At 48.2% G+C, this 24,885-nt stretch overlaps 2 protein-coding genes across 8 annotated transcripts in view; one reads left to right on the top strand and one right to left on the bottom strand.

Annotated features, from left to right (window-relative positions):
- Positions 1-5,609: 5,609 nt before the first annotated feature.
- Znf473 (zinc finger protein 473) lies at positions 5,610-21,698 on the bottom strand. The gene is given in 19 exon segments (XM_076554402.1): positions 5,610-5,901; positions 5,904-6,185; positions 6,188-6,374; positions 6,376-6,430; positions 6,432-6,505; positions 6,508-6,822; positions 6,918-6,974; positions 6,976-7,184; positions 7,187-7,471; positions 7,474-7,708; positions 7,710-7,821; positions 7,859-8,156; positions 8,159-8,212; positions 8,215-8,280; positions 8,283-8,443; positions 9,602-9,673; positions 12,211-12,701; positions 15,268-15,456; positions 21,562-21,698. Coding segments are annotated over 18 exon segments (3,204 nt in total). The 5' UTR covers positions 15,328-15,456; positions 21,562-21,698; the 3' UTR covers positions 5,610-5,710.
- Positions 21,428-24,885, top strand: part of Vrk3 (VRK serine/threonine kinase 3) — a 35,490-nt gene continuing 32,032 nt past the window's right edge. For 2 of the 7 annotated variants that reach the window (XM_042274377.2, XM_076575836.1), the window contains exons 1-2: positions 22,165-22,222; positions 23,715-23,776. The gene's annotated coding sequence lies outside the window, so the exon portion shown is untranslated. The other 5 variants (XM_042274367.2, XM_042274345.2, XM_042274370.2 and 2 more) reach the window with 5 other exon arrangements.

Raw genomic sequence — 24,885 nt, 5'->3', positions numbered from 1 at the left:
CTTCACCGTGGGGAAGCGGGGCTGGTCGGAGCCTGGCCAGAAGGAGCTGCACCATGAATCAACCAGAACCTTCCAGCACTGGGCGAGCCCTGCCCAGCCTTCCTGGGAAGGCTGACTCGCCTTCTTTTCTACGTGTGTTTTGAGACAGTTTTGCTCAGGCTAGCCTCCAACTCCTAAACTTCCTGTTTCAGCCTTCCGTTGCTAGGATTACAGGCACGTACCACATGCCCCTCCCCTGACCTTCGGACCACGGACTCCTTGCCTCCTTCTGTGGGTGGTCATGAGCCCCAGGCTCTGTACAGGCTTGCTGGCCTCCTGCCTGGTCTGTTTTCTTCTCTTTAAAATTATAACTGGGCCTTTTCTGGAGACATTTAATTACATTTCTCTGTGTTTGCTCGTGTGTGTGTGTGTGTGTGTGTGTGTGTGTGTGTGTGTGTGATCACATGCAGCAGTGCTGTGTGTAGCAGTCAGGAGATGACCACTGAGAGTCTGCTCTATCATGTGGGTCCCAGGGATTGAGTCAGGTTGTTGGGCATGTTGGAAATGTCTTTATCTAGTGGGCCATCTCATTGCCCCTTCTTCTCATGGGTCCTTGCAGCCTACAGCCTCTCTCTGGAGAGATCTCGCCCTGGGCCAGCCTAATCTTAAGATGCTTTCCACCCTGTTGACCTCCATGCCCTTGTCCCTGGTTCCAGCAGTGTCAGGAGCCACTGTCATGAACCATTGCAGGCCAGGACACAAATACAGCCTAACAGCAATCGACAATTCAGATGTCAGCCCACCAGGGGACCCGTCTGGCAAGGCCTGCGTGTCACTGACTCTGAATACTGTTGCTCTCATCAGTAATTTTTGCACAATAACTGCTAATATTCTGATCCTGCCCCTTGGTGCCACCCTGTGTCCTGACGCAAAAGTCTCTTTTTAAGGAAAAACTCCGCCCATTTCTCTCTCTCTCTCCTCTCTCCACCCCCATGAGGTGTGCACCGCTCGCTCGGTACCACCTCCTCTCTTCCTCTCTCTCTCTCTCCCCCCTTCTGTCTCTCTCTCTCTCTCTCTCTCTCTCTCTCTCTCTCTCTCTCTCTCTCTCCCTCCCTCCCTCCCCCCTTCTGTCTCTCTGTCTCTTCATCTCTCTATTATAATAAACTCTCCACGTGGGTGCAGTGTCTGGGTTGTGTATGACCGGCTGTCGCCATGCCCAAATGGAGCGGGTTGCCTGCCCGCCCACCACTGCATATGCCCAGCATACCAGCATGGTTCCCTGCGTGTGTGGGATACCCCGAGGGTCCCCCCATAAATAAATCGTAACATTGCCGCCCAGCATTGCCAGGCAATCCCACTGCTTTCTCCTGCCCACCAGCAGTCAGAGGAGCTTTTAGACCCTGAACCAGCCACCATTTTTACGGCTGGAGGACTGTGGGAAACTCTTTACTCTATTGGATCAGTAAGATTCTTCCCTTCCCTTCTGGCCATTTTCCTGCAATGGAGGCTTTGCTGTCTCTCTTGATCATGGCACTGGCACCACATGTTTTTCGGGCTCTAAGCCCCTCGGGCCTATGCCTTCCATGACCCATAGCTATTGTTTCCATAATGAATTTGCTAGGACTCTTGCATACAAAGAATCAAAACAGCGGGGCTGGAGAGGTGGCTCAGCAGTTAAGAGCACTGGCTGCTCCTCCAGAGGACCCGGGTTCAATTCCCAGCACCTACTTGGCTTCTCACAGCTGTCTATAATTCCAGTTCCAGGGGATCCTACACCCCTACACAGACGCACATGTAGGCAAACACCAGTGGAAATAAATCATTTTAAAAAGAATCAAAATAGCTTAAGCAAATTTTGTTCTTAAAGAGGATTTTATTTTTATTATATGTAAATGTGTGTCTATGTATGGGCATGTGCCCATTAGTGCTGGTACCTGAGGACGCCAGAATAGAGCGCCAGTTCCCCTGGAACTAGAGTTACAGATGTTGTGAGCCACCCAACATGGGTGCTGGAAACTGAACTCAGGGCCTCTGGAAGAGCAGTAAGTACATTCTCCTAACTGCTGAGCCATCTCTCTAGCCCTGAGAATTTAGATTTTGAAAACAAAAATAAAAACAAAAAACAAAAAACCTTACTGGGAAGTGCTGCAGTCATGGTGCACAGATGAAGCTGAACTTGGACTGATGCTCCTGGCTCTCCTCTCCAGCTTCCTGCCACAGGCCTCTCCAAGCAGCGCTTAACGTGGTTGCCACCTGCTTGAACATGTTCTACCTATCAACCACATGTAAGTCCCAAGGAAAACTCGGGCTAGTTCCCAAAGTACCCAGGGTCCTGAGCAGACAGGAAATATCGAGAACCAGAACTAGTAACACATATGGAGATATGTGGAGATGGGCAGGGTCATTGCCTTGGCTGCAGAGACGAGGACAAGGGACCTCATAGGTTGACCCCTCCCTTCGCTGCCCCACGGGACAGCTGGAGCCAGGCTCTGGTCCAGACAGGGGAAATGGCTTCCTGGGAGTTTTTGTCAATGATATTGGGCATCTTCATATGTGCATGCAATTTTTTGGTCAAGTAACTTATGCTCATTATAAAGGATAGACCAGAAATACGAAAGCACCAATTCCTTTTATCTGCATACCTCAGAAACTCAGTAGTTTCTCTTGAGTGTTTCTTCCGGCACCTCCAGTCTATCCTGTGTGCCTGTCCGTCAGAAAGTGTAACTGGAGAGGAGGAAGCCACCTCACCCCAGTGTGATGACGCTCCACTGACCCTCCAACGCATGTCTTTTGGACAGATGTAGCTTCATTTTGCTGTAACCACTTCAAGAAAACACTCTGGCCTCATCAGTCCACTAGCAGTAGTTCCTGTCTTCGCCCCATGTTGTTTGGGTCACTAGGGCTCAGTGCTGTGTAAGGCTCTCCAAATCACTGCTTACTGGGCTTCTTTCTGTGCTTTTGATGCTACGTGTTTCTCACAACATTCCCAGGTAGACTGTGACGAGCGTCCCTTCTTCCTGTGTCCCCTCTTTGGGGGACATTCCACAGAGTCAGATTCGCAGGACCCTTCTGTTTCCAAGGCAAGTGCTTCACCCAGTCATCTTCCCAGCCCTGACCTTGAACTTCGATTCTCCTGCCTCTGTCACCAAAGTGCTGGGGCATTGCAGGTGTGTGCCACTGCAGCCTGTCCGTTTAATATAAGTGTAATTGTGCAATACAGTTAGACACTCACCCATAGTTGACCATCAGTGGACACTTTCTATGTGCCACAGATCAACTCTTAAGTGCTTGAAATTTACTTAATCCTCACTATAGTCCTGAGGGATGTGAATATCATGCCTATTTTACAGATGAGGAAACTGAAGTATTAAGAAATTATCGGGCGGTGGTGGCGCACGCCTTTAATCCCAGCACTCGGGAGGCAGAGCCAGGCGGATCTCTGTGAGTTCGAGGCCAGCCTGGACTACCAAGTGAGCTCCAGGAAAGGCGCAAAGCTACATAGAGAAACTCTGTCTCGAAAAAACAAAACAAAACAAAAAAAAAAAAAAAAAAAAAAAAAAAGAAATTATCATGGCGTTCATAAGGCTGAAAGAACTGGAACTCAATCAGGCAGACTGGCTCCCAGGTCTGCCACTGAATCCAGGCATTACATAGCTTTTTTTTTTTAATGAACAAAATATATTTTTATTAATTCTTTGATAATTTGATATGTATTTTGACCCCATTTACCCTCACCCTCCCATTCTGTGTCCCCTATATACTCAGTGTGGGACCATCCACTGGGTCCTGGTAGACCTACCAAAGGACATACCCTTAAAGAAAACTGACTTTCTCTCCCCTAGAAGCCATCCAATGCCAGTAGCTCACCAGAAAGGGGTGGGAGATCATGCAGCCCTCCCTTTTCCACATTGGTTATTGATTGGCTTGATCTTGTGACAATTTCACTCCATACGCCATGGCTTACTCTCTACAACTGCCACCAAATATGATGGTAGATAGTCACCACTTAGACTGACGAAATACATTACATAGCTTTTTGTTGCTATTTTTTGAGACAGGGTTTCTTTGTGTATTTCTTTCTTTCTTTTTTGTTTGTTTTATTTTTGTTTCGAGACAGGGTTTCTCTGTATAGCTTTGCGCCTTTCCTAGAACTCACTCTGTAGACCAGGCTGGCCTCGAACTCACAAAGATCTGCCTGGCTCTGCCTCCCCAGTGCTGGGATTAAAAGCATGCGCCGCCACCACCCAGCCTCTTTGTGTATTTCTGGCTGTCCTGGAACTCACTTTGTAGACCTTTTTATTGTTACACAATTTACACCTCTTAGCAAATCAATTTCCACATACTAAGCAATTCCCAGTTATGAGACCTCTGGTGTGTCAAGTCCTCTCATAACCAAGTCTTGCAAAAGCTTTGAACCCTTTAGGAAGAACTCAGATAAGAATCAAACACTTCAAACAAAAGGTAACAGTAACAAAAGGTAGTATCACAAAAGGCAGTTCAAAGCCTAGGTGCTAACACTAGAATTCCAGCCAGACACAATGCTCTGTGGGATCTCCCCCTACTGCACCTCCTCCCAAGGATGAATGGAAATTCATGAGGCTTCCCACCTCTTCAAGGCCTCACATCACTCATGCTGTTCGTTTTCCAATAGTTTATCAGAGATTTCCTGTCAACCAAGAGCATTATGCGTCTTTCAGAAAAGGGGTGATTGGCTAATACAGTGGAAGGTCCACCTTCAGGCGCTTCTGTCAGCGCTCTGCTCTTGCAGCACTACCTCAGTTTGGGTTAGGTTTATTTTTAAAAATCATTTTTATTTATGGGGGTGGTACTTATGGAGGTAGAAGAGGGTTTCCAGCCCCTGAAACTGGTAGACCAGCCTAGCCTCAAACTCAGTGATCCCCCTGCCTCTGCCTCCTGAGTGCTATAATAAAGGCGTGCACCACCACTGCCTGGCAATTACACAGCTTTGTTGCTGTTTCTGCAGCTGGGATCCCACTGTCTCTGATGCTGGGGCAGTGGGTGGGCAGACGCAGAACCAAGGACACAGGCTCTGGGAGGTTTGCAAGCAATCTTGTTTATTAAACAAAGGACTGAGGTATTTATGTGTGTACTTTTTGGTGGGCTCTGCTTCCGGCTGCCGTGGTGTTTCCTGGTTGGCTCTGGGTCTTACATCTGCAGTTGTCATCTTGGGGGTCTGGTTTCAGGCTCCTCTGGGTCAGGATACTATTGCACATGTCAGAGCTCTTCATTTGCCTAAGGCATGGCCCAGTGCTTTGGGCCTTACCTGCCTCACAGCTTCTTAATTTTTCTCTTTTGCCTAAATCAGTGATTCTCAACCTGTGGGTTGTGACCCCTTTGAGGGTGAATGACCCTTTCACAGGGGCTGCCTAAGACCATCAGAAAACACAGATGTCTACATGAGGAACTATACTAAAGGGTTGCAGCTTTAGAAGGTGGAAAAACCACTGATCTAAATGAGATCAATCTGTACATTCTTTCTCATAAATTTTTTTGTTTGTTTTTCAAGACAGGGTTTCTCTGTGTAGTTTTGGTGCCTGTCCTGGATCTCACTCTGTAGACCAGGCTGGCCTCGAACTCACAAAGCCTGGCCTGCCTCCCAAGTGCTGGGATTGATTAAAGGCGTGCACCACCATTGCCTGGCTGTCTCATCAATTTTTACAGGACTTACTGGGAGGGGAGGTTTGCAATGTGTTGGTTTCAATGGCTGACTTCATGTGAATGCCTTCAAATGATGGGACTCTGCTGTCACCAAGAGGCTCTGGACAGTGCTACCTCTTACTTTACAAGGTTGAAGTTGCTGATGTTTGTTAAGAGCAGAGCAGCTGTGAAAAGCTTGGTGACAATCCTGACAATGTGGCTTCTTCTGGGGGTGAGTTCTCTGGTGTTGACTGAGATGAGTGCTTTGCCACACACATCACAGGTATAAGGTTTTCCTCTACCGTGAATCCTCTCTTGCTTCTTTTGATTTGCTTTTTGGGAAAAGGCTTTCCCACATTTGCTACATGTGTATGGCTTCTCACCCCTGTGAACTCCACGGTGAAGAAAAAGGCAGAAGCTCTGGCTGAAGGCTTTCCCACATTCCTGACAAACATCCGGCTTTTCCCCAGTGTGAATTCTCTGGTGTCGGATGAGTTGGGCACCCAAGATGAAGGCTTTCCCACAGTCACCACATTTAAAAGGCTTCCCCCTGTGTGAATTTGCTGATGTTTAGAAAGGCATGAACTCTGACTAAATGTGTTCCCACATTCACTACACTCAAAGTGCTTCTTTACAGTATGAATTCTCTGGTGCTGAATAAGGTAGTTACTCTGCTTAAAGGCTCTGTCACATAAATCGCATTTAAAGGGTTTCTCTCCAGTGTGAATGAACTGATGATTTCAAAAGGTGGTCACTCTGATTAAAGATTCTGCTGCATTTGTTACAATTAAAGGGGTGCACTTTGCGAAGCCTGATGCTCAGTGACAGAGGTGTTATGCATGGATTTCTCAGGCTTCATGCATGCATGCATTCATTTGTCTTCAGACCAGCATGGATGCTCTGATGGCAAATGAGGTGCATCCTCTGTTCATAGGTTTTCCCACGTCGGTTACACTCACAGGATGTCATCTTGGTGTGACTCTTCTCGTGCTGCCCTAGGGATCTGTTGTGGCTGAAGGCTTTTCCACACTTGTTACACTTCAAGTACTTCTCAGTATGCCTTGAGTTCTGACCCAAAACCACCTCCTGTGTATTTTCTCTGGTGTGAATACTCAGGTGGCAATTCAGAGTTGAGCTGCAAATGAAGTGTTTTCCACAAGGCTTACATTCATACGGGGACTCATTGTGTGAACTTTATGGTGCACACGGCTTACATTCATACGGGGACTCATTGTGTGAACTTTATGGTGCACATGGCTTACATTCATATGGGGACTCATTGTGTGAACTTTATGGTGCTGCACTGGTTGTTCTTTATGGCTGATGGTCTCTGGTCTTCTTGCACTTAGCACAGCCAAGGAGCTTTTCTGTGGCGTGATTCAGCTGATGCTGAATCAAATGTGAGGAACAGCTACAACTCCTGACACATTCTGGACACTGGTAGGGTCTGTAGCCTAGGCAGATTTGCCGATGCTCATTTAGGTGTGTGCTCCGACAGAAGGTTTCCCCACACTCACTGCATTTGTAAGGCTCCTCTCCACTGTGGGCCTCTGGTGGATCTTCAGGGTGGAGGAGTGGCTGAAAGCTTTCCCACATTCATTACACTTGTATGGCTTCTCTCCTGTATGAACAGCCCGGTGCTCAATGTGTGGTGACCTCTGATTAAAGATCTTTTTGCATTCTTGATACTCAAAGACAGTTTTTGCAAAACGAGTTTTTCAATGTTGGACAAAATGTTTCCTTACATGGAAGACTTCAGGGCATGTAGTACAGTCACAGAGTTTCTGAGTGTGGACTTTCCGGTGCCCAGCTCGATGAAAGGCCTGGCTGAGTGCTTCCCACATTTCTTACATCTGTAGGACTTAGTGTTTGTAGGAGTTTTCTGATGCTTAATAGGCTGTGGATGAAGAATGGATGGACACTTATGCAGCTTTTTTTGGTCACTACTATTACTAGTCGGTGGATTTTCTTGGTCCCAACCTTGAATTTTACACAGCTTTGCTGAGTCAGCACCCTTACTCGGCGGCAGCGTTGTGGCTCGCCACTTTGCCTCTGGATGGCTTTCCTCAGTTGTCACTTTGAGTTCTACACAGGCTTCCTCCAGTGTGGATTTTCTGATGCCACTGGAGGTGCATAGTCTGACTAAACCTTTCCCCACGTTCCTGACACATGTATGATTTGTAGCTCATTGAGCCCCTGGATGCATGAGAAGGAAAGCAGCCTTGCTGACACCCCCCCCCCCCCCCGCTCCTGCCATGCAGGGGTGCTCTCCCTCACATGGACAATCCAGTGCAGGGGAAGGTGGGAACTCTGGCTGCAGCTTTTCCCACACTCACCACACTTATATAGCTTCTCTTCTCCCTGGACACAGTCCTTCTGGCTCTGTTCTAAGTAGTAGCTGAAGTCAGTCCTGGATTCCTTCAGTGTCACTGGTGTGAGGTTCTTTCAGGAATATCATCACGTATCCTGTCCTGTGGAAAAGAGAGGCCCAGCACTGAGGCTGCTCTTGCCATCTGTGTGTTTTCCTTGTTGGTAATGTCAGATCTTGGAAGACCTTCTGGATCTCTGGCAAACTATCTAACCAGCTCTCACCGATACAGACTTCAAAGGTGAATTCCTCCTTAGAAAATGTCTCCATAACCGGGAGAGGCCTTCTTCCAAGAAGCCCTGCTGCAAAGTAGAGTTCTTGGTCTCAGTCACTTCTAAAAGAAAGGAGAGTGTATAAATGCCTCTGTTCCCTGGGTCAGTGGGACAACCAGACATGAGAAAGGTCTGGAGTCCAGCCTGTCTGTCAGTGGTGTCCCATCTGGAAATGGAAGAAAGCAAGGAATGGCAAGCTCAGAATGGTCACCCAAGGAGCTGAGAGCCTGTAATGATTCAGCAGAGAAGGAGAGCCTTGGCCATGATCATCATAACCATGAAACTGAGTTCACTAACACATCTTCCAGACATGCCTCCTTCCACCTTCTCCCTCTATACCATACAGTTTCAAAATCTTACTCAAGACATCAGGCGGGGGTCCTTGATGGCAGGGAAACTTCCACATCCCCCCAGTCCTTCACCCTAGAATCCCGGGCCAACCCTCTCACCCTGATTCAGGCACTAATGTCTTTCAGACCACCTTGGAAATGTCCCATCTCTCTTCTTTTCCTGCCTCTGTCATCATCAACTACAAATCTGGTTATTTGTTGGCCCCCGTCTCTGTCTGCTCTTCCACATTGGCCCTGGGGAGGCTGTGTAATAAAGAGAGCTGACCACTGCACTACACTCCTCCTCCACTGCTCTCTCCACACTGCTCTTGCCCCCTCCTAACATCTTGTCCCATCATCATCTTCCTCCAAACCAGTACCTTCTCTGGTTTGGAGGCTCCCCATCCAAAGAGTGTGGTGATATATTGTGTCCCCCAATGTATTGTGCACCCTAACAAAGCTTATCTGAGGATCAGAGGAAAAAGCCAGCCACTATAGTAAACATAGAAGTCAGGCAATGGTGGCACACACCTTTAATCCTAGCATTCGGGAGGCAGGGATCCATCCAGATCTCAGTGAGTTCAAGACGACACTGGGAACAGAGCCAGGCATGGTGGCACATGCCTTGAATTGCAACACTAGTTAACCATAAAGGTCTGGAGGTCTGTATGACAGATAGAAAGTGACAGAGCTGGGCAGGAAGAGGAAGTGATGTAGCTGGGCGGAGAAAGTTAGATTGCTGGGATAGAAAGGCATATAGACCTGGGTATACAGGAAGTAGCTTTTTTGGAGACTGAGGTGTCGGTGAGGTCAGGGTGGCTGTGGCTTGTCCTATTCCTCTGACCTCTCAGTTTTAACCCCAATATCTGGCTCTGGGCTTTTATTAGTAAGACCGTTTAGCAATTCGCATTACAAAAGAGCATCTCGGAGCCGCTCAGTGTCTCTTGGCCTGGGCATGGCCCTTGCAAACAACAGCGTTCACAGCCATCTCTTGCCCTGCACTGTCGTCTCGGTGCCCGCAGCCCGCACTGTTCTCTGGTTTCCTCTTCACCAGATCTTTGCTCACACTGTCCCCGTGAAGAGCGTGTCAACCAACAAGTGTCAGGCCCGTCTTCTCACACTGTGAATGATAAGGGGTCCTGGGGACCCGAAGGCCAGACAGCCAAAGACTTCTTGTTGTCCCAGCGACGCTGCAGCAGGGCAAGGCACAAGTGATGGTGCGGGCAGTGCACGCGTTACCCTGGAGACCAGCACACGCACTTGTGCACACGTGTGCATGGGGTGTCTGGCTCTCGAGGCCTGGAAAGAGCCCACATGGTTAAGCAGCAAAAACAGCACTCAGAGCTGGGAGCATGCGCCCAGGCTGTTCACCATCAAGGGACACCAGCACAAGCAGGAGGCTGCAGAGAGCTCGCTCTAAGGACCGCCCAGTGGCAGCAAGCAAGGAGCAGGGCTGTGGGTTGTCGGGGTGGGTGGAGCCAGAGGTGTGAGCTCCAGCTCTGAGTCCTCCTTACGGTGAGGGAAGAACACTGCGTGAAGTCTCCCGTGCCGGGTATAGTCCCTCCCGCTTTCTTCCACTGCAAACAGTTCCACAGGCCTCCCACAGTGCAGGAACTGCACTGGGAATGACAAAGCAGCTGTGCCTGGCAGCATTAGGCCATGGGCTTGACTTACTCCCAGACGTGGCTGTGCCTGAGCCAGCAAGAAGGTAGAAGAGGTAAGCCAGACCACAAGGCATGGGGGTGCACAAATTGACGTGGGACTAGAAAGCATCCCCTCGTGGAGGCTTGAAGTAGAAAGGCCCCGGAGAGGCACCGGGATGCCTGTTCTGATGGCAAAGGAAGAGACACAACATGCCCGAGTGAGGTCCCCTCTGTAACACGGACAAGAGACAGTGGGTGAATGGTTGAGGTTGGGCATCAAGATGTGTGTGCTCGGGGCCGGGCAGGATCTCAGGCAGTCAGATAATGGAGAGTGCATTCCTGTCCCTCACCAGAACCGGTGGCTTCCAGGCCTCCTTCGACCATCCCAGCTCTTCCCTGACATCTGGTTGGGAATTCAGGCTGGGTCTGGGGGTGGAGTCTGCTGAGAAAGAACAATCCTGTCATCAGTGAAGATATGGAGGGCATCCAGACGCTAACAGGAACTTTCTGGCCTGAACGTCATTCAGACCTGAGTAGGAGTCAAGGTCAGTGCACTTCTTACGGTGGGCGACAGCTTAAGAACTGAACGGCATTGATGTAAGACCTCCTGAGGTGCCTCTGCACACAAGGCAGCAGGTGAGAGCAGCTGCCCCAGCCAACAAAATCCTAAGGAAGAGGGGTCCGATTGCATGATGTCTTTTACTCTTTTGATGCTTTGGGATAAAGTACTCTGTTGTTTCTTGGAAAATAAAGCAATGGACTAATTAGAGGAGTTGAAATGAGGATGAGGTGGTAGTGATGGGGAGCTGGGTGCTGGATGGGAGGCCATGCAGATGTGCACTGTGGTAGATGCCTTCTGCCTTCCGACCGTGAGGCTGCTACCCACAAAGTGGATTTGGCTGCCCCCTGAGGGAGTCACACTGGCACAGCTGAATTGGGACTGCTCCTGTACTTTACACTGAAATCCTGCTTTCCTTCTGAGACTCGGGAGGAAGGGCCCCATTAACAAGCACATTCTCACTTTCTGACTTAGTAGGGTTTCTACTGCTGAGATAAAACATTATGACCAAAAGCAACTTGAGAAGAAGAGGGTTTATTTTAGCTTGTAACTCTCAGATCACACTCCATCACTGAGAGAAGTCAGGACAGGAAGCCAAGGCAGGAACCTAGAGGTAGGCGCTGATGCAGAAGCCTGGCTTGCTCTCATGGCCTCATCCTACTTTCTTAAAGTACCCAGGATCACCATTCCAGGAGTGACACCACCAATAATTAATTAAGAAAATGCACCATAGTCTTGCCTGAAGGGCAACTTGGAAGGGTCATTTCTCAGCTGGGGTTCCCTCCTCCCAGTGACTCCATCTGTGTCAAGCTGACAGGACACTAGCCAGCACTCTTCCCATTGCTGGAGAGTCAGAGCACCCATGAGACTTCACATGCTCTGCATGCTCGCGTTCTGGCAACCTGTGCTGTGTCCTTCTATAACGAGTTACAAGTATTGAGTGTGACCAGGCCGAGACCTCTGAGCACTCCTAGGGAATCACTAAACTGGGACGCTCTTGGGGAGCACAGCTGGGAGGACTTTTGTAGTGAGTAGGTGTTGCAGCTTTGACCTGGAAGTACCACCCCCACTGAGGCTTCCGGTAACTGTCATGCCTACCTATGGCCTGCCCCTGAGGCAGGGCCGAGACAGGAGCCCTTGAGACCCGAGATCCAGATGTGCCAGCCCTCTTGGTTCCTGGGAATCCTGGATGTTGGATGTAGACCAAGCAGAGTTCTCCGGAGAACACCGCTGGACTGCACTTCACCTCTCCTGGACCCTGTAACCTATCCCTTTACTTGTTGTAAGTAAAACCCCCAAATAAACCTCCCTTTTGACTATGTGGAGTCGCCTTACTATTTCTGCCAATAGACTTCTCTTGTGTGAAGTTCTGTTCCAGAATACCTAGCAAAGAGCAGATGACTAAAGAGCTGGGCTCCCAGGAGAGTCTGCACACTCACCAAGCCCAGGGTGGGGCTTAGGCAGAGTGACTTCTGTTGTGGAATATTCGTGTACACTGTGTGATTGGGGAGGGTGAGTGAGGGCTGAGCTGTGTGGGCAGAGAGGACGGCAGCCTCGGCCTCCTGACCCTGCTGCCCAGGGAAAGGCTCCAGTCACAAGCAGGAAAGGGAGGGGATGCAAGAAGCCAGCAGGGACCAGAGTGGGTTCCTGAGGCCCAGCACTGTCCGTGCTCAGGGCTGGAGGAGCCTCTGTCACAAGGTGCTGTCCTGTGCACTGTGCATCCGATGACAGGATCCTGTGGGTGACGGGCAGAAAGCAGTGACTAGGATCAAGGTGATGCTTACTGAGCAAGAGAAGGTCCCAGAACAGGTCTCTCTGATCCAGATCTAGATCCAGCTCTTCCCAGTCTTCCAGAGTGAAATCCATGGCTACATCCTTGAGAGTCACAAACTCCTGAAATGAAGCACACTGTCAGTTATTCAGGGGCTGTCATGAGCCCTCAGCAGGCCCGATCAGGGCAAAAATCACCCTGTAGGTAAAGACACAGAGCCTTGGACAAGTGACAGAATTGTCAACTCACATAGGGAGAATGAAACCCAGGTCTGCCAACCCTAAAATTCATCTACTTAATTTAAGATTTTAAGGAGCCAGGAATGGTGGCACTGTCTTCAATCCCAGGACTCAGGAAGCAGAGGCAAGCAGAGTTCTATGAGTTCAAGACCAGCCTGGTCTTGAGCAAGTTCCAGGACAGCCAGGGCTATGTAGAAAGACCCTGTCTCAAAAAAAGTAAAAAAATAAAATAAAAATAAAGTTTTGTTTTGTTTTGAATTTTCATGACAGGGTTTCTTTGTGTAGCCCTGGCTGTCCTAGAAGTAGCTCTATAGACTAGGCTGGCCTCGAACACAGAGATCCACCTGCCTCTGCCTCCTGAGTGCTAGGATTAAAGTTATGTGCCACCACTGCTCAGCCAAAAAATAAAGATTATTAAACATTTTGTTGTTGTTGTTTAGGGACAGGGTCTCTCTCACTCTGTATCTCAGGCTAGACTCACAGCACTGTTCCTGTCTTAACCTCCTAGCTGGAACAACCATACCTGGCTTTGTGTTCCTTATGAAAATTTCCAAATACAGAAACAGGTAGAGATATGAACATTATGGACCCAGCAGTCAGAGTCTCACCTGTGAATATGTACATGTTACCATAACTCCTTCTCCTCAGATAGCAGAGTACCAGTGGACAGATGTGAGAAGATGAGGCACCCCAGAGCGTGGAGCTGAAATTTCCTGCTGGATGTGTCAACACCCTGAGCTATGTCTGAGTTCCTGTGACTGTAGCTGCTCTTACCCTCAGATGTCTATATCCCTTGCCCAGCTGTGTAATCATTTATAATAAAAATTTAAAAAGCATCTTTGAATAGATGGACCACACTTAAATTTTAGATACAAGCTGGGCACAGTGGCACACACCTTTAATTCCAGCACTTCAGGTAGAGGCAGGTGGATCTCTATGACCTCGAGGCCAGCCTGGTCTAGTAAGTTCCAGGTTAGCCAGGGCTACACAGTGAGACCCTGTCTCAAACAAAAACCCAAAATAATAACTACAGATCTGGGGCTGAAGCGATAGCTCAGTAATTGAGAACATTTACCACCCTTCAGAGCAGCCATGCTTGGGTCCCAGCATTCACACAGTAGCTCACGACTGTCACGGTCGGAGTACTTCTGATCTGTGAAGGCACCAGACACATATGGTACACATACATACATGCAGGCAAAACACTCACGAGAAAATGAAAATAAATCTCTAAAATTTATATAGAGCAGTGTTTTTTAAACATGTGGGTCGTGAGCTCTTTGGGGGTCAAATGATCCTTTCACAGGGGTTGCTTAAGACCATCGGAAAATAACAACAAAAATAAATGTTATGGTTGGGGGATCACTACAACATGAACTGTATTAATGGGTCACAGCATTAGGAAGGTTGAGAACCACAGATAGAGGCACTAGATGGTGTTTTTATAGCTGAAATCACAGAAGGCCTATGCCCTGCATGAGGCACATATCGCTCTAACAAGGCATCTAATCTGACTGTATTCCATTCTTCCATGCTTTTGAAGTTACTTTTCTATTGCTGTGATAAAACATCACTACCAAGATAACTTACAAAAGAAAACATTTAATTGGGTTAGCAGTTCCAAAGGGTTCCAGTCCACGATGGCGGAGTGAATGCCTATGGGCAGCAACCACTGGAGCTCACATCTCAAACCTCCAGCAGGAGGCTGGAAGCACATTGGGGATGGTGGCAAGTTTTTGAAATCTCAGAGCCTACACCTTCTTCAACAGAGACACACCTCCTAATCCTTTTCAAATAGTTCCACTAACCTGAGAGCGTGTATTCAAACATCACCCTGACTAAAGGCTCCACATTCTGGATGTGACACTTGTTTCTTTTGGTGCCACCTGGTTGTCCCTCTGCCCCAGGCACTTCCTGTAAACTAGGTGTGGTAACATATTGTCTACCCTAATAAACTTGCCTGAAGATCAGAGGACAGAGCCAGCCACTAGATTAGACACAGAGCCAGGCAGTGGTGGCACACACCCTTAATCCCAGCACTTGAGGTCTCATGCCTTTGCTCGGGAAGCACACACGCCTTTAATCCCAGGAAGTGATGTCTGGGCAGAGAATATAAGGAATATAAGGCAGGAGGAAACAGGAACGCACTCTCTTTCAGCTGAGGATTTTGTAGAGGTAAGAACTAGTGGCTGGCTGTTCTGCTTCTCTGATCTTTCAGCTTTCACCCTGATATCTGGCTCTGGGTTTTTTATTAAAAGACCATCTAAGATTTGAACAACAACTAGGAGAATGAAGCAGGAAGTCTGAATTCAAGGCCATCTTGAGCTACATAGTCAGATCCTGTCTTAAGCCCTCTCTCCCCTCAAAAGATTGCTTGGGAGTCACGGAACAAAGGAATGGTGGTTTCCTTTGGGAGCAATTCACTTCAGACAAAAGGACTTCAACTTACCTCAGCCATAGCTGCCTGATTCCAGTGACCTCTTTTAAGCTCCTCCTCCTTCCCCTCCATGTTCCCAGCTCTCAGAGCTTCAGAAGAGCTGAGAGAAAGTCTCCCATCCTTCTATGGCTGCCTTCCTGTTCACACTGGATGTGTCTCCAAAATATCACAAGTAGTAGGACAAGTCCCGAAAGGAGTCTGCTGTAGAGATTGCAACGATAATTGTATTTACTGAAACTACCACACCGCTAAATTTCCATCATGCTTCAGAACCTCAGAACAACTTCATAAACATTCCTGACACTTACTAAAGATATGTTTGAGAATCTGGCAAGGAGCCGGGCGGTGGTGGCGCACGCCTTTAATCCCAGCACTCGGGAGGCAGAGGCAGGCGGATCTTTGTGAGTTCGAGGCCAGCCTGGGCTACCAAGTGAGTTCCAGGAAAGGCGCAAAGCTACACAGAGAAACCCTGTCTCGAAAAACCAAAAAAAAAAAAAAAAAAAAAAAAAAAAAAAAAAAAAAAAGAAAGAGAATCTGGCAAGGAAGTTCTTGAAATCCTTCAGTCCTGCTCCCTGCTCTGTCAGTGGTAGCACAGTGCCTGGTATACAGGGCATGCTTTTAAAATATTTACTAAAAGTTGGCATAGTAATGCATGCCAACCCTGTTCTAGGGAGGCTGAGGCAGAAGGACTTCCAGTTTAAGATGCCTGCCGCCAGGATGCAGCCCAGACTGTGGACAAGCAGCAGGACACTGGAATTGATTGCACCCTTTTGCCTGGACAAATCAAGATCAGTCTTCCGTGTCCCTATTCCACAGGAAAAATACTCTGCCTTATGGTCCTGATGATGGAAGAAGATTGATGCTGTTCTGACTGGTGCCTCCAACGCTATGGAGACCTGGGTAGGGGTTGATCCCTGTAATTTATAGGATTGGAAGCTGCTTGGTGTGCACTCAGATATAGTTTATCCCTCTCAGATCTCTGATAGTACTGATGGCTAGGCTAGCTCTAACTTTGTCAGCATGGCAGCATCAGACAACCAGATCCTTCTGCAAGGCCATAGCCAGCTTGTTAGCTCACTTTTAAGAAAATGTTCTGAGATATAAAAGTTTAAGTCATAAAGGTTAAGATATGAGTCTAAGAAAGGTCTGAGGATAGGAAAACTTCTAAGCTTTGAGGATCTCAGAAAATAATTTAAGATTAAAAAAAGTTTCAGATTGCTCTCCTGTTCTATGATATAATAGTTCAGAGCTTAACATTTAAGAGTCCTGATAAGCTGGTAGAGCAATGACTACTTACTGTTCAGTCACAAGCTCAGCATTTTAGATTTATTTTAGTTGTCATCTAAATATATCTAAATATAAACCTAAAAGTGTTTCTCATCAGGTCAAAAATCTCTGTCCAATTTATACCTGGCTTTCTGGACAGAAGGAAAATACACAAGCTTTTAACCCAAATCTGTAGTTCTTGTTGGGACTCAAAGGTATGAGTTCACTTCTGCTGTTTTACAGATACCCATTACCTGCTTTGTCTATGATATGGATTTCAGCACAGATTGGTAATACTAATGTATCTAAAATTTTTATGTCATTTTGTATTCCTAAGGATGGTATTTTCTCTCTCTCTCCTGGTCTTGGGACTCCTGCTCTTCCCAGTTACTAAGGATATGGGCCTAAGGGTTACAAATAAGTTCATAAAATTTAACTTCTGTTCCTAGTTTAAGTTTGTCTTAACAGATCTCCACTTGGCTGGCAGCCACCTCCAAGTTTCAGTTGCTGACTACACTGCTCTGGACGACTGTGAGCTCCAGACTTGCTAAAAGCTGACGTGGACCAGCCCAGCCAACATGATTGTTCCCTGTCTCCATGGGGTCAGACAGCCACATGCTTCTGACAGATGCCCCAATGACCAGCCTTTGACCAGCCTTTCAGCCTTTTGGGGGCCCTGACAATGGCACCCCAATGCCAGCTCGAAGCAGTTCCAGAGGAAAATACGCCATCCCGTGTTCCCTGTTCAGAAGAGGCTGAAATGCTGGGTCAAAAGGAAACTCCCTGGCAAAGAGGCAAGATGGCCAACTATAATGCTCATTGACATACTAGGAAAATAGGTTCAGAGTTGTCAATTGATAAATTTATTAACTGAAATGGTTCTGCAATAAGATAAGACACTTGACCTCCTTTATGCAGAACCAAAGAGGTACTATATAAGATTATAATCTGGTTGTACTCAAAGATCAGAACTACAGGGCCTTAAAGAATGGCAATAGATACATATGTCACTGCCCTAGAAAAATCTGTTAGCTAATGGTTCTTACATCCCAATACCCTTGAATCTCTGGACAGGTAGGACTCATGATTGAGTCCTGTCATTGGTACTTGTGAAGGGGGGAGTGTGAAGGCCTAGACTTGACTTTACGGGCTCAGGATATGCCACGATTACTCGAATGGACACAGAGCAGACATCCTGTCTGCTGTTTATACAGGAAGGAAAGCTTAACAGGATCCAGATACTCCTGCAGACATCCTGTCTGCTGTTTATACAGGAAGGAAAGCTTAACAGGATCCTGTCTGTGGTTTATGGCCCTTGGAGATATCTAGATAATCTTGCTGAGCAGTCCAGATAATCCTGTTCAGTAGGTTGTGGTTCCCCGCCAAAAGTCTAGACCAATAGTTTCAAAAAGTCACCTTGCCCCTTCTACCCAGTCCCAAGTTGCCAACCCTAGCTTGTGGTTCTTCCCTATAAAAACCCTCTACACCTGGGCTCGTGACCATTGCCACATCTCCTTCCATCTGCCATGTGGCTGCCCAGGTTGAACCTGAATGAAAGGACCCTTATGTGACTGCATGGGGAGGGGGGCTGAGCATAGCAGTGCACGCCAACCCTGTTCTAGGGAGGCTGCTGCAGAAGGATTTCCAGTTTAAGGCCAGCCAGGGACACATATCAAGACTGTCAAAAATAAAAGTGGGTGGGCAGTGGTGGCGCATGCCTTTAATCCCAGCACTTGGGAGGCAGAAGCAGGCAGATCTCTGAGTTCGAGGTCAGCCTGGTCTAGAAATCAAGTTCCAGGACAGCCAGGGCTGTTACACAAAGAAACCCTGTTTAGGAAAAAAAAAAACCCAAAAAACAAAAAAAGGTGGGTTGAACAGTGGCACACTCCCTTAATCCTAGCACCCACTGGGGTGGCTCAAAACCATCCAGGAGATCAAATGCTGTCTTCTGATCTTTGTGGGCATTACACACACACACACATATGGTGCACAGACATACATGCAGGCAAAAAACACTTAAAAAAATACTCTTGGGGGCTGGAGAGATGGCTCAGAGGTTAAGAGCACTGGCAGCTCTTCCCGAGGTCCTGAATTCAATTCCCAGCAACCACATGGTGGCTCACAACCATCTGTAATTTGATCTGGTGCCCTCTTCTGGTGTGCAGGCAGAACACTGTATACATAATAAATAAATAAATAAATCTTTAAAAAAAATACTCTTAACACACAAATCAATCTCAAAAGATAACCCCAATGTGGGAGCCCGTTCTGGGGTTCCTCGTGGCTTTACCCAGCAGGTCCGAATAGAGGATGATCAGGACCACGGGCCTGAGTGCAGGTGTCTGAGATGGTCTGCACTTGGCTGTGCTGGGGGAGGAGGTCTTTTGCTCCACCCCTTGGCGTCTCTATAAAAACCCTGGACCAGAGATAGTCGGGGCCCGTTGGAATAGGTTCCAGGCCCTCTCGAGTCTATCCTTTATTTTTAGTCCCTATTACTTTGTCTTTAGTCCCTGTTTATTTGTCTTTAGTCCCCCCTTTTTTTGTCCCTTTTTTCTTTAGTCCCTTTTTTCCCCTTTCTTTAGTCCCTTTTTTCCCCTTTCTTTAGTCCCTTTTTTTCTTTAGTCCCTTTTTTCTTTAGTCCCTGTTCACGGCGCCATTCTGTGGGGCGTTTACCCACCACCCCCACAGCTTCCCAGAGTTTTCTTGAGTGCGAGCAGCAGGAAATATTAGATAGAAGGATTTATAGCGGAGAATGTTGCGGAGATAAACAGATAGAAAATAAAGGATAGCCTCGAGAGGGCCTGGAACCTATTCCAACGGCCCCCGACTATCTCTGGTCCAGGGTTTTTATAGAGACGCCAAGGGGTGGAGCAAAAGACCTCCTCCCCCAGCACAGCCAAGTGCAGACCATCTCAGACACCTACACTCAGGCCCGTGGTCCTGATCATCCTCTATTCGGACCTGCTGGGTAAAGCCACGAGGAACCCCAGAACGGGCTCCCACACCCCAAAACTAAAAAGGTGAAAAACTGTTGGCAGAAACAGTATCTGGCTGAATGGGTGGGAACAATGCTGCTGAATGGGTGGGAACAATGCTGCTGAATGGGCGGGAACAATGCTGCTGAATGGGTGGGAACAATGCTGCTGAATGGGTGGGAACAATGCTGCTGAATGGGTGGGAACAATGCTGCTGAATGGGTGGGAACAATGCTGCTGAATGGGTGGGAACAATGCTGCTGAATGGGCGGGAACAATGCTGCTGAATGGGTGGGAACAATGCTGCTGAATGGGTGGGAACAGTGCTGCTGGATTTCTAATTATATTTTGTAGAATGAAAAGTGGGTGAATTAATCCCCCCGCTCTATGTGGACAATTGCCATTTCTATAATACCAATATTTTGGCAACTTTTTTTAAAAAAGCAATTAGCCATAGTATCAAAGTCAATATATATTCATAAGTTCTCCATTCACAGATCCAATCAGATGCAGAAGAAAATAGTTTGAAAAAGTTGAACTAGTATAACAATTAGTCACATAGCAGTTACACTGTATCAGGTGTTATAAAGGATGTTAAGTTAAAGCACACAGGAGGATCTGCCTGGGTGACACACATATATATGACACCGGTTATGCTAAAGAGGTGGAGGCAGAATAACCAGTTTGGGGCCAGCCTGGGCCATACCCTTTTTTAGCAGAAAATGCGAAGTGGACATGATCAAGATACACTGTATACATGTTTGAGACGCTCAAAGAATAGATACAAAGTATTCTTTATTTTTATGGGTTGGTTTTTTTGGGGGGGTTGTTTTTGGTTTTTTGGTTTTTGTTTTTTTTTTTTTTCCGACACAGGGTTTCTCTGTACAGTTTTGGTGCCTGTCCTGGATATCGCTCTGTAGACCAGGCTGGCCTTGAACTCACAGAGATCCGCCTGGCTCTGCCTCCCGAGTGCTGGGGTTAAAGGTGTGGGACACCACCGCCTGGCGATTTTTATGTTTGTTTATGCCTGCATGGAAGTGCTGTGTGCTCGCCTGGTGTCTTCAGTGGCCAGAAGAGGGCATCTGATCCCCTAAAACTGGAGCTACTGTGGGGGAATATTATTTTAAGGTCTGTTACTTTTGTTTATGTTGCATTTGTTTACTGCTGTGAAGCTGTGTTACTTGCCTTTCTAAAACACCTGATGGTCTAATAAAGAACTGAACAGCCAATAGCAAGGCAGGAGAAAGGATAGGCAGGGCTGGCAGGCAGAGAGAATATATAGAAGGAGAAATCTGGGAGAGGGAGGAGCCAGAGAAGGAGGAGGATGTCTGGCCGGCAATCCAGCCATCCAGTTACACAGCCAGACAGAACAGAATTAAGAAATAATGAAAGGCATACAGAAGTAAGAGACCAGGAAAAGCCCAGAGGCAAAAGATAGATGGGGCTAAGTTAAATTAAGCTAGGCCGGGCATTTATAAATAAGAATAAGCCTCCGTGTGATTTATTTGGGAGCTGGGTGGAGGGCCCCCAAAAAGAGCCAAAACAACCAACAACAAGCTACAGATGTCTGTGAGCCACAATATGGATGTTGGAATTGAACTTGGGTCCTTTGCAAGAGCAGCACCAAGTGCTCTTCACCCCTTTCTGTTTGCTTTAAAGAATATTTTGTATTTTGTTTTAAAGGATATTGGGTTAAGAGCCATTGCTGATCTTCAGGAGGACAGAGGTTCGGCTCGCAGCACGCACATGGAGGCTCGCACCTATGTATAACTCCAGTTTCAGGGAATCCGACACCCTCTATGGTCTCCACGGTTCCTTCACACAGGTGGTTCACAGACACTCAGACACACATGCATACACAAAAAACCTTAACAAACAAACAAACAAACAAACAAACAAGTAAAAGATGCCCCTCAGGACTGGTTTCCACCAGAGGAAACCCCGCATAAAGGCCCAGCCTATACAAGGCTGCGAGCCAGCAAGGGTCCAGGTTCCCACCAGGGCCTCCCGCTCCCACCGCTGAGGACGAAGCCCGCGAGCGCCAGTCTCCGTGGGGGAAGCGTACCCCGGCGTGGCTGGCGACCGAGTGGTCATTTGCTTTCCGGGATCACAGGAAACACAAGCCCTCAAGCGCGCGTCTCGGGTGGAAACTCCTCAGGAATGTCGGGTGCCAGGACCATCTCAGAGCTGACCCACTCGGGCGTCTCCGCGCCAGCCTGCTGGAGCCATCGCCGTCTGGATTGCACCGCCTCTGGGAAGTACAGTGGAAACTGAGTCAGGGGATACCAGGGCTGGACAGTCCACTGCCCTCTTATAACCCTACTTTCACTTTCTGCCTCCCTGAAACTGCCATTAAGAGGTGACAGCTGGTTGCCATGGAAACTGCGTGGGGGCGGAGCTGAGATTCGGAGCAGACCCAGAAGCAGGGGGTGAGTTTAGATAGTCTAACCTTTGATTGGTAGCTGTCTCGTACTTCACCGCGATTGGCTTCAGATTAGCACGTGCGCAGTAGGAGGAAAAGCGCCCGAGAGGGCCGAGGCGTGCCGCCCAGCCTTCTGGGAAATGGAGTTCCCAGCGGGACTTGGGGGACGAGTTAGAGGAAGTTGGCAGCGCTTGCGCGCCACTCTCGGGCCCGGCGGAGGGTGCGCGCGCAGCACCCCTCCTCCCTCCCCCTCCTCCCTCCCCTCGCCCCTCCTCCCGGAAGTTTCTCCCGGACAACTGAAAAGGTGAGTCCGAGTTCCAGCTCCGGATCAGAGCGAGAGTCCGGCCTCGGCAAGCCCGGCGCCCACGGCCCTTTCTCAAGTACTGTGGGTGCGGGGCCGCCCAGCCGGGGGGCCTGTGACGTCACCGCCTGTGGGAGCTGCAGGCTGACGAGGCCAGGGTTCGGGGGGCACATTCTGTGCTGCCGTGGGGCGGGGCTGCGGCTGCGTGGGGAGGAGCCTGTGAGGAATGGCAGATGCTCCGCCTCCGCGGCTACGTCATCGCTGGTTTCTATTGGATTGTAGGGACGAAGTCCAGTTTTTGTTACCTAGGCAACTGTTAGTCCGGCACTTGTGGAGGAGTCTAGCCTTTGGTCCCCTGGTGTGCTGCGTTCTAGGAACAGGAGCATGGTCGATGATACCAAGCTGATGTTAATAAGTGGGATAAGTTAAATAAACGGATGGATGCGTAATAAAGGCAGCCTTGAGTATCATAGCCTGAATCACTGGCTGTGCAACCTTAGACAGGGGACCTCAGCACTCTTGAGTCCCCTTAGATTCTTCCATCCGCACTTATTGAGCACTTACTGTATGTAAGGATCTGCGCCACTGACACTTATGTATTATACACATGAACTGTCAACTCTCTTAGCTCTAAACTCTAATTGTAGTGATGTCTAAAAGTGGCCAGTACCTAGAATCCTAGCATTCAGGAGGACAAGTCAAGAGGATTTTGGAGACTAGTCAGTTCCAGGACAGCCCGCATGGAATACAGAATGACACCCCGTCTCAGTAAATAAAGCTGGATGTGGTGGTAAGTGCTGGAAAGCTCAGCACTTGGGAGGTGAAGACAGGAGGATCAGGAGTTCAAGGTCAGTCAGGGCTACATGAGACCCTATCTAAAACAATGCTTTTATAAACCTTGCCTAAAAGCCGGAGAGTTGGCTCGATGTTTGAGAGCTTACTGCTCTTCCAGAGGACCCAAGTGGGTTCCCAGTTCACAACTGCCAGTAACCCCAGTTCCAGGGGATCAATGCATGTGACCTTCACGGGCACTTGAATTCACATGTGCATACCCACATGCAAACACACACATGAAATTTAAAATCATAAAAATAAAAATTCTTGGGGCTGGAGAGATGGCCCAGTCCATTCCTTCATGACTTTATAAATCGGTACCAGGTTGTGCTGGTAATGGTGCACACATGAGATCCCAGACCTTGGGAAGTGAAAACAGGAACACAAGGCTAACCTGGGCTACACGAGACCCTGTCTCAAAAATACAATAGGATGAGTGAAGGGTTGGGGATTTAGCTCAGTGGTAGAGCGCTTGCCTAGCAAGGGCAAGGCCCTGGGTTCGGTCCTCAGCTGGGGTGGGGTGGGGGGGCAGAGAGGGGGCGCAGGTTGGTGGTGGTGGAATGAGTGAATGGGCATTCAGGTAGCACTTGCTGGCTGTTTGACCAGTGTCCAGTACAGTTAACCAGTACTTACAGGATCTTCCCTCTTTGTTCATTTCCAGGTTGTTGTCAAGATGGAGTTTCCAACTCAGTAATCCACGGATTAGACCCTGAGTCCACAAAGGTACTGTTGTCTCTGCAGCCCATTTCCCACCAAGAGCCCACCTGTGCTGTCTCCTCTATGGCTGCAGGTGGAACTCCCTACCCTGTGAGCCAGGGTGTGGCAAGGCTCCCCTAGTCAGGCACTCACTCCTTCCAGAAGGCCATCTTTTTCCCAGTGACTGCTGGGGAACATAGGCTTACCATTGGAATTACCAAAGAACACGACAAAACTAGGTGTGGGGGTGTCACCTGTTATTCCAGCAATCGGGAGATGGATTGAGGTTAGCCTGGACCATACAGCAAGACCCTGTGTGATGATTAATATTATCAACTGAACTGATGGAATCACCTTGGAGACAAACCTCTGAGCATGTGTGGGAGGGATTATGTAGATTGTGTTCATTCAGGTGGGAAAATCTATCCAGAATGTGTGTGGCAACATTCTCTGGGTCAGGGTCCTGGACTGTATGAAAAGGAGAAAGTGAGCTGGGCTCCAGCATTCATTTCTCTCTGCATCCTGACTGGGTGCAGTGTGACCGGCTACCTCCAGCTCCTGCTGCCATGACTTCTACCATGATGGACTGTACCCTTGACCTGTGAGCCTTAAGTTGCTTTTGTTAGGATATTTTATCCCAGCAACAGAGAAAGTAATTGAGACACTGTCTCAAACAAAAGACATGCATACGTACAGTTTACATACATAAAACCACCAGGGATTTTGCCGGGCAGTGGTGGCGTATGCTTTTAATCTCAGCACTTGGGAGGCAGAGGCAGGTGGATCTCTGAGTTTGAGGCCAGCCTGGTCTATAGAATGAGTTCCAGGACAGCCAGGGCTACACGGGGAAACCCTGTTTTGGGAAAACAAACAAAATAATAAACACCAGAGATTTATAAACCACTCCACTTTTTACATAAGAAGTCAAGTGGACTCTGTTCTTACTCAGTCTAGACTGTGAAATGCCACAGTAACAAATAGACCCAAAGTCTGCGACTTAACACAAATACACATTCTCTCTCACTGATGCCAACATTAGACAGCTGTCCACATCTGGTTTTGATTTGATTTGACATCTGGTTCCAGAGTTACCACCTAAGCTTCAAGTTTCACTACCTGAAGGCAGAAGGAGAAAG

This window comes from Peromyscus maniculatus, chromosome 1 (genome assembly GCF_049852395.1).
Source record: "Peromyscus maniculatus bairdii isolate BWxNUB_F1_BW_parent chromosome 1, HU_Pman_BW_mat_3.1, whole genome shotgun sequence".
Taxonomy (NCBI): Eukaryota; Metazoa; Chordata; class Mammalia; order Rodentia; family Cricetidae; genus Peromyscus; species Peromyscus maniculatus.
The sequence above is the reverse complement of the archived record's forward strand: the minus strand, read 5'-3'. Positions and strand labels throughout refer to the sequence as shown.